General features: G+C 38.3%; 1 protein-coding gene across 1 annotated transcript; it reads right to left on the minus strand.

Moving 5' to 3' along the window:
* Positions 1-5,717: 5,717 nt before the first annotated feature.
* Tango4 (transport and golgi organization 4) lies at positions 5,718-7,321 on the minus strand. The gene is made up of 3 exons (XM_065232024.1): positions 7,132-7,321; positions 6,928-7,067; positions 5,718-6,863 (listed from the first exon to the last, which is right to left on the minus strand). The coding sequence occupies exons 1-3, from the start codon at positions 7,242-7,244 to the stop codon at positions 5,737-5,739; spliced, it is 1,380 nt and encodes a 459-aa protein (XP_065088096.1). The 5' UTR covers positions 7,245-7,321; the 3' UTR covers positions 5,718-5,736.
* Between the last annotated feature and the right edge of the window lie 1,570 nt (positions 7,322-8,891).

The following is an 8,891-nucleotide window of genomic DNA, read 5'->3' on the forward strand; positions in this document are numbered from 1 at the left end:
GCCAGTTAGTCGTCTGTCACTTCGTTTGTGGTCATAGTCAAGGCAAACCATGTCAATTGTCAATGACAATGGTGTCAGTGACGAACATGTGCAGATTTGTTTATTAACTAAATTTGTAACAAAATTAAATAACTTGAGCAAAACAATTACATGGATCCATTTTAGTGAACAAGTACCCGAAAAAAAATAACAGCAAAAATACAATAAAAAACAATGTAACAATAAGACGAAAATTATTGTCTTAACAATGATTTATATTGTTACGTCTACAATAAATTTACCTTGATTTATGTTGTAAAAAACAGCAAATTTCATGGTAAATGGAAAATTTACAATAAAAAAGGGGGGTTGTTAAGTATCTTAACAATGAAATTTTCGTGATTTCCCCATATAATTTTTTTTCAATAACTTTATATATTATTGTTATTTTACTGTTGGTTGGCGAATTTATTGATTGAAAAAAATAACAGTGTACTTTAGTGTTGGCTTGACAGATCTACTTTATCGACTTTAAAAATAAATCGAAAAAGTAAAACATCGCCCCGGAAAGGGAAGGGGGTGGTATGTCTGTTACGGGTGAGTCCTTTTTTTACTGGTTATGGATTGAGATTCGATCCGGAACTTGTGAGAAATGGAGGTCAACTCCCCTGCACTCGATCTCTCTAGGTCACGTCTCCTTGGTGGTTGAGCGTCGTTGATAAGTTAATGCATTCAACTGGAGAGAATCGCCCATGAAATATGCTTCCACCAGAGTTATTTCCTGACATCTTCAAGTGGTGGATTTTTTTTTATTATTATTGTATGCACGATAACCGCAAAATACCCAATAATGACTACAAAGTAAGCAAGAATGCTTACTACTTATTTTTGTAGTTGTAATTACTCATAAATGAGTAAAATTTTACTCATTTAATTGGTAGTTCCAGTTTCCCTCGAAAATGCTTACTTTGTAGTCATTATTGGGTATTTTGTGGTTACCATGTGATTATTGACTGCACGGAAAAGGTCTGCATTAAGCGGGATTTAGATGAGGCAGGAGAGTTGAGTTCAACTCAAACCGATCTGATCATAGGCGTTCAATTGACTTGGCAACGAATAGAGCCAAACGAACTGTCAAAGCAAGAGCCATCGAGCATCGCCTATCTTGATTACATTGGCAGTGTTGCTGGGTCACAGAGGGTCTCTCATAGTCTGCATGCTTCAATCAGATTTATTTTTATTGTTCGTGAAGTAACCCACAATAAAAACACACCAATATTTAACAACAATTTTTATTGTTATAGAGTTGTTCATTATTGTTCGTGATCGAATCATGTTAACAATAAAATAAATGAAATATACAATAAAAATCATTGTAACAACATTTTATTATGTACATTCATTGTACAGCTAGGTAGCAGTTTCGCCATTTTCGGAAGGGTACAACATTATAACAATCATTTTTATTGTCGACAATAAATATTAATGTTAGAGCATTGTTTCCACTGAAAATTTCACTGTAATTTTTTTTTCGGGTATCTACGTCCTGAGCTACTTGGATAACAATAATGTGACACAGAATGTACTAAATTACACTTTTTGTTACCAGGTGAATCTTTGTCATTGACGAAAAAATTAATGAGATTTTGACGAAGGTTTTTTTGAGGATCAAGTCTGTCAGTGACTTTGTGACGAACAATTTTGTCAATATCGCGCGAAAGTCTGTCAATGACAATGACAAATCTCAGCACTGTATATATGTTTAGCGTTTAGAATCAAGACGGCCTAACTTTCTCTATGACATGACATGAATCAATACGAAACTAACGATTTTAAATTGGCTCACCACTTTAGTAGCCTATTGGTCCCAAGCAAACGATTAACGTACCCTATTCTAGTTGAAATTCTATTACTACACTATGTTTGTTTTGATTCGCTATGAAAGTTTGACAGATAACATCAGGGGTGTGTGGATTCATGCAGAACATGCAGGGGTGAGTGAAATAGCTTGGGACTGCTTGGGACCGTTGTTCTGGTACTGAGTGAGCCAAAAATAATAATGATTTTCTTCGGGACCCAGTGGTCTTAGAGTTACCTCTATGGTTAAGCCATCTTTTATGGTTATTTTTTATTAGGGATGTCTCCTACTATCACCCAATTACACACATTCAAGCCTATCAAGTTCACGATCCTTTGCAGATGTGATACTTTCCACAAGGTACCACCAATCAAAACCAATGGCCAATGTACCACAAGTGAAATCCATCAAATGTCCCTCCACTTCATATCTGTCATACCTCGGAAAGGGTGCACGATCCAGATAAACTTCGCATCCGCAGTTCAACCAACAATCAATACGAAACTAACGATTTTAAATTGGCTCATCACTTTAGTAGCCTATTGGTCCCAAGCAAACGATTAACGTACCCTATTCTAGTTGAAATTCTATTACTACACTATGTTTGTTTTGATTCGCTATGAAAGTTTGACAGATAACATCAGGGGTGTGTGGATTCATGCAGAACATGCAGGGGTGAGTGAAATAGCTTGGGACTGCTTGGGACCGTTGTTCTGGTACTGAGTGAGCCAAAAATAATAATGATTTTCTTCGGGACCCAGTGGTCTTAGAGTTACCTCTATGGTACCTGTAAATTACTGATTACCAATTCACGATATATTTCACGTAAAGTTGAGCGATAATACAAAACCATTAATGGACCTTACTGACTACCATAACCATAACCATTAATGTTCTCAAACCATAAGTAAAAACGTTCTAATATAGTTCTCTTTCCAATAATGTATGGAGAAAACAAGAATTTGGAATGGTAATGGTTCTTAACAACCCATTATTTGTAAGGTCCGCTTCCAAAAAACCATAATACATAAGGTTAAAACTTTATCAAACAAACGTTCATGTAAAGTTCCATAACCATTTCAGTTGAAGTTTAGCAGGGATTATAAACAATTTATAACCATTATCGGTAAGGTCATGTGATGGTTCGCGTTTATGCGGGTTGCTATTCATTTGACTCATACATTTCATATGTTCTTCTGAGTGGATTCTGTTTATGTGTGGACACATGATAATCATGTGGAATTTTACATGGAAATTCACCAATAAAAATGTAGCGAATTTTATGAGTGTACTTATGCAAAAATGGTACAGGCATCGAAAGCTCTCAATTAATAACTGTAGAAGAGCATCATGAACACTTAGCTGCGAGCACGCAATAGCTAATATACGATAATCAAACAACTTAAAATGCGAAGAAGAAGAAGAAGAAGATTAAATCCGATTGAGTCCACATTTTGCATAAGGTATATTTTTTCGAGGCAATGAACATTTTGTATATGGTCGGCTTGCTTCGATGGCCACTTTTTTCCCATACATTTCATTGGCACCATGGTGCATACCCAACCCTTTTATTCAACATCCCGCAGTGATTTCTCGCACGCTTAGAAAATACTACCGAACTCGGTTTAATTTTCTATCGAACCACATCGGCTACCAACGAGGAACCGAATAAATGGTTTGTTACAATCAAGGGGTGGTCACTCTGCACAGAGTGCCCAAAAGAGATTTGGGCACACGTGGGCACATTCATTGGCACTGTTTGGCACCCATGCTTAGTTTTATTTTTATTTTTAAAGTAAGTGGCAACACTGCCCTATCCCTGCACCTGCGCAGTGTGCATGTATTAAAATCCAATTGTTGTTGACATAATCAAACTTTTGAAAACCGCTACAGTTAATTTTCGCATGGAACCGAGTTAGATTTCCCGAAACACAGTCAGCCCTAATGCCTGTCCGAAGCAGAACATCATTCTACACGAGACACCCCAACTAACAATTTGAGCTGATTAAAAGCTTAATAAGCTATTTTTTAGCTGAAGAAGCAATAAGCTCTTATTCAGCTTTCAATGTTTGTTGGTACTGTATGAAAAATACGGATCGAACGAAACAAGAATATGGGTGAATGTTGGGAAATTTAACCGTGTTGGTTTGCGTCTGCCAGCTAAGAGTTTCGACAAATTGACGGCTATTTTTAAATTCACTCTTGATAATACAGTTGCATTCAATTTATGGGATGACCAGTGAATTGGGAAAAAAAACCCCGTGAATTGCATGAGCATGATTGTACGCCCGCGGTTGTTACTCCGTTATTGCCAGATCACCTGTAATTACACAGAGAACCAACAGCTGATGCTTGGGACTAGGTATCATCCTCAATGTGTTAAAACTGAATCCAGCTTTCCATGCTCGGTAATGGCGGCCTGTTTGTATGAATAAATGTATCCTTCACTGTGCTTTTTGACACTAACTGGAGGGCGTATGTTGTTCCATTTTCTACTGTTCCTGGGAGAGGGAAAGGAAAGGGGTTGAAATTCGAACATCCAGATAGTGTCAAAAAGCACAGTGAAGGATACATTTATTCATACAAACAGGCCGCCATTACCGAACATGGAAAGCTGGATATCTTAGGCTCTGAACCATTTGGTGGATTATTTTAACTTTTGGTTAAAATTTGACAGATGAAAAGTTATCGATTAACCCTGCTATCCGAGCATGGTTATTTCTGACAGACAAGAAGTTAAATTTTGACAACCGTGGCTCGAAAACCGGTCGATCGACAGCACGGGGATTTTCGAACATAGAAAATAACTTTCGAAATGTCACTTTTAACCACGAGTTAAATTTAACTTGGCAAATGGTTCACAGCCTTAAACTTTATAATAGGCAAAACCAGTGCCGGTCGCCTCGGAATGCAGTTCAAGAAAGGAATGGCTAAGAATGTGTTGACGTGATACTCGCTTCGTTGGAAGCCGAGAAATCCTCTTCACTTCCATGCACACTTAGGCTGTGTTCCATTTGGCGAATTTTCACTTAAATTTGACACTTCGAAAATAAATTCAGATGTTCGAAAATCCCTCTGTTGTTGATCTTCCTATTTTCGAGAAGGTGTTTGTCAAAATTGATTCCTGGTCTGTCAGAAATAAGGCTGTGTTCCATTTGGTGAATTTTTACTTAAATTTGACAGATGGAAAATTTTCAAATAAACCTGCTATTCCAGCAGACTTATTTCTGACAGACAAGGAATAAATTTTGACAGACGCTTTCTCGAAAATCGGCCGATCAACAACAGAGGGATTTTCGAACATCTTAATTTATTTTCGAAGTGTCAAATCTAAGTGAAAATTTTCCAAATGGAACACAGCCTAAGGCTGTGAACCATTTGCCGAGTTAAATTTAACTTGTGGTTAAAAGTGACATTTCGAAAGTTATTTTCTATGTTCGAAAATCCCCGTGCTGTCGATCGACCGGTTTTCGAGCCACGGTTGTCAAAATTTAACTTCTTGTCTGTCAGAAATAACCATGCTCGGATAGCAGGGTTAATCGATAACTTTTCATCTGTCAAATTTTAACCAAAAGTTAAAATAATCCACCAAATGGTTCAGAGCCTAAGTCTGGTACAATAGCAGGTTTATTTGAAAATTTTCCATCTGTCAAATTTAAGTGAAAATTCACCAAATGGAACGCAGCCTTAGAAAATAAATCCGGCCACAAATTTGTCGGATTAGAGGGGGGATATATGTTAAGGTACGCTTTTTGTTTTGTTTAGCCGCACGTACCTAACGAAAATGTAACGATTTCAAGAGGCCGTGTTCGGATGAGACTAAAATCAACGTTTGGATTACACATTAAAAGTAATGTTATTTAAGAAATATAATCAAGTCCAGGTCCATCACTTCCGGCTTAATACTTTCTTCGCTTGATAATCTCCGGTCGCCAATTGACCGGGTGCGACTCTTCCGATGCTTCGTCGTCCTCCTTGTATATCTTGATGGTTTTATCGGCTTCGGTCGTAATGAGTCTCGATCCGGACATGTCGAATGTCATGGCAAAGATACCAGCCTCACTATCCATCGAGCCCGGTTGAACTGCGGCCTGGAAACGCTGGAAGTTGTACCCCGTACGCCAATCCCAGAAGAACATGGTTCCGTTATCACCACCGGACACTAGAACACCTTCCGGATTCACTGCCATCGCATTTACTAGCGAGTTGTGTCCGTTAAGATTCTGAATAAAGTTTCCTTCCGGGCAACGCCACTGTTTTATATTGTCTGGCGATGCAGAAGCAAACATATATAGCGACGGATGCAACACGATGCTGCGGACGCTTTTCTTGTGATTGGTCAATGTGCTCATGCTTTTACCAGCAGCCAGGTCCCATAAACGTACGGTCGAGTCGTGACTTCCAGTTATGACCTGCGGATTTACCGCTTGACAAACCACACTCGCCACTGTGTTGGTATGCCCGCCTAGGGTGTGAATGTTGGCTTTTGTTCTCATATCCCAAACACGAGCCGTCGAATCTCGTCCGGCCGTTATCAAGACATCTATCGTCGGATGAAGCGCCATAGTGTACACAGCCGACAAATGACCATGGTAGTGCCTAATCACTTTATTATACTCCAAATCCCAGCACTTGACCTGTCGATCTTCACCGCAACTGAAAAGATAGGGATGCCGTGGACTCACGCATAGTCCACGGACGGTACTTACATGACCCGTGAGCGAGAGTTTCAACTTTCCACTGGCCAAATCCCAGATTTTAATAACACGGTCCGCTGCTCCTGTTGCAAACCATTCGTTGCCAGGTTCAACAGCAACGCACCGCACCCATCCCAAGTGACCCGAAATGACACGGCACAACTTCCAAGGTGCATGCCACTTTGGCTTTGGAATTGTGGGTGCCTTCTTAGGCAATATTTGTACGGTGTTGGAATTGGAACTCTGGGTACTCGGTATAGTAGCTGACATAAGAGCAGTTTGGGTATTTCCAGATTGATCCTCTTCACCTCCGGCTGTGATCGCGAGCACTAGAATGAAACAAATTCAGTATTAGCATGATGCTCTTTTCAGCATACCCGGCGGTATACGAACTGTGGTCCTGCGTTGGATTTGGCGTTACATCTATTCTCCCGATGTCGCCTCGTCTGACTGCCGAATTTTTAGCCTTTGCAGCACGGTCGAATATCAGCCCATATGAATCGCGAGCTTTGATAGAATATTTCATCCTTTCCCTGGGACAAAACGTGAAATTTGTTAACATAAAGATCGCACATATCTAACTCATCCAAACCGTACAGTTGGTCATCAATCTCCGGAAGCAACGCTTGGTTGGCTACAAAAAAATCGTGCGTTCTTTTCAAAGAACGGAACACAAGCGTGTGAACCGAGTGGCGTTGAACTTCCTCCATAGTTGGGCACAATTTTGAATGGAATCAGCGGTATTTTCTGCAGTTATTTAAAGATAAACTTCGATCTGATTCTACGACGCCGCAAACGATTTGTTCGCGTGTTGTTTACAAAATACAATTTTGACAGCACGAAAAGCACGCTCGGCAATCGACAGTAGAGGCCGAACTGGTGGAGGTGGTGCGTTTGTCGGAGTTTACACGCTAAAGTCGCAGCTGAAAATTATTAACGTTTTTACGCGCTGGGATTGGCAAATCAAAGATGGCACTCGTCGAGAATAGAAGAACTTTACTATGAATGTGATGTTGATGTTCCTAAATTTTACAGGTGAGGTCTATAATCGTTGATAAAATTAATAAAAAAAACATTAGTAAAATTAAAAGTTTGCGTTGGTTCTTTTTGGTAGAAAGCAGTTAGCTTTCAAAAGTAAAGTCAACCAATTGTCTAATTAAAAGTTTTCCGTTCACTACTTTTAAAAGCTAAAACTTTTAAGATGAATTGTACTACACACAAAAAATTATCGTTAATAAAATTAAAAAAACCATTGATAGAATTAAAAGTTTGCGTTGGTTCTTTTTGGTAGAAAGTCTTTTGCATTCAAAACAAAAGTCGGCCAACTGTCAATTCAAAAGTAGCTCATTCTTTAATTTTAAAAGTTGAAACTTTCAAATCGAATTGTAGAACTGTCAATCAAATAGCCTATGGTTTTTAAATATACTCATTAAAGGTTTTAATTTAAAAGATGGGCATTTTTATCGCAATGGTGTACGTTTTCATCTCAAATATTATTTATTGCTTTAGAAAAATGAAACACATACATATTTAATTTAATTAATTTTAGTTTATTAAAATTTTCAATCATCACTGAAAGGCCACTGCATTATGGAATCTTCCATTGGAAGCATTTTACACTAATGGTACAGTTGATATCTGAATAATTACTTCGTGATGGGCTCGGTGTGGGGACGTGCTTGAAGAAAAGTTCCTGCTTAATGGTGATGGTTGATGGGAGTAGCTTTCCTTTCCGGCAAAACTGACAAGGCTGCTGAAGATCAAAACACATCAATTAGTCAAATCGGAAGCAAGATCGAAAGTCTTCAAAAATTTCATCAACTTACCTCCAAATCCGGCAACTGGAGTATCCTTCCACTCGATAGTGTCCCCGCGGGTGCCTCCATATTATTATTCGTATCGTAAAGAAGGGAAACTATCGTGCCGGCGGATGAAATATATGAAAAAATAGAATACACTGCTGCTACTCCTGCAAGTTCTTACAGCTGGTTTTGTTTTATTTTTTATTTCCCATGTCAAATTTAGCGGGAAACGGAGGTCCAGTACTGTCAAAAACTACGCAATGAAGAGGTATTTTGACAGTTTTACAACTTTTATTTAATAAAAATCACTTTTAAAATTACAAGTCGAAAATGAAAGAAACATTTTTAAACCAAAAATATAAGTTTAATTTTGAAAACTTTCATAGTTGAAACTACGAATTTTGGGAAACTTTTAATTTGATTATGCATTATTTTTATAGCAACAATTTTTGTTCTTTGTGTGTAGGTACTGACAAATGAAAAGCACGGCGTATTGAAATTAAAAGTGGGTTCTTTTCAATTCAAAACAATTTTTTTGACATGAAAATGTGGTAA

Source organism: Ochlerotatus camptorhynchus, unplaced genomic scaffold, assembly GCF_037179485.1.
Source record: "Ochlerotatus camptorhynchus isolate MF236.1 unplaced genomic scaffold, CSIRO-AGI_Acam_v1.1 ptg000361l, whole genome shotgun sequence".
NCBI lineage: Eukaryota > Metazoa > Arthropoda > Insecta > Diptera > Culicidae > Ochlerotatus > Ochlerotatus camptorhynchus.

Excerpts from the sequence above, each read along its gene's own strand:
- Tango4 (XM_065232024.1), bottom strand. The coding sequence starts at position 7,244 with ATGGAGGAAGTTCAACGCCACTCGGTTCACACGCTTGTGTTCCGTTCT. Across the intron at positions 7,068-7,131 it reads CCGGAGATTGATGACCAACT|GGAAAGGATGAAATATTCTA; the intron begins GTACGGTTTGGA and ends GTTTTGTCCCAG. Across the intron at positions 6,864-6,927 it reads AAATCCAACGCAGGACCACA|TGCTCGCGATCACAGCCGGA; the intron begins GTTCGTATACCG and ends GTTTCATTCTAG.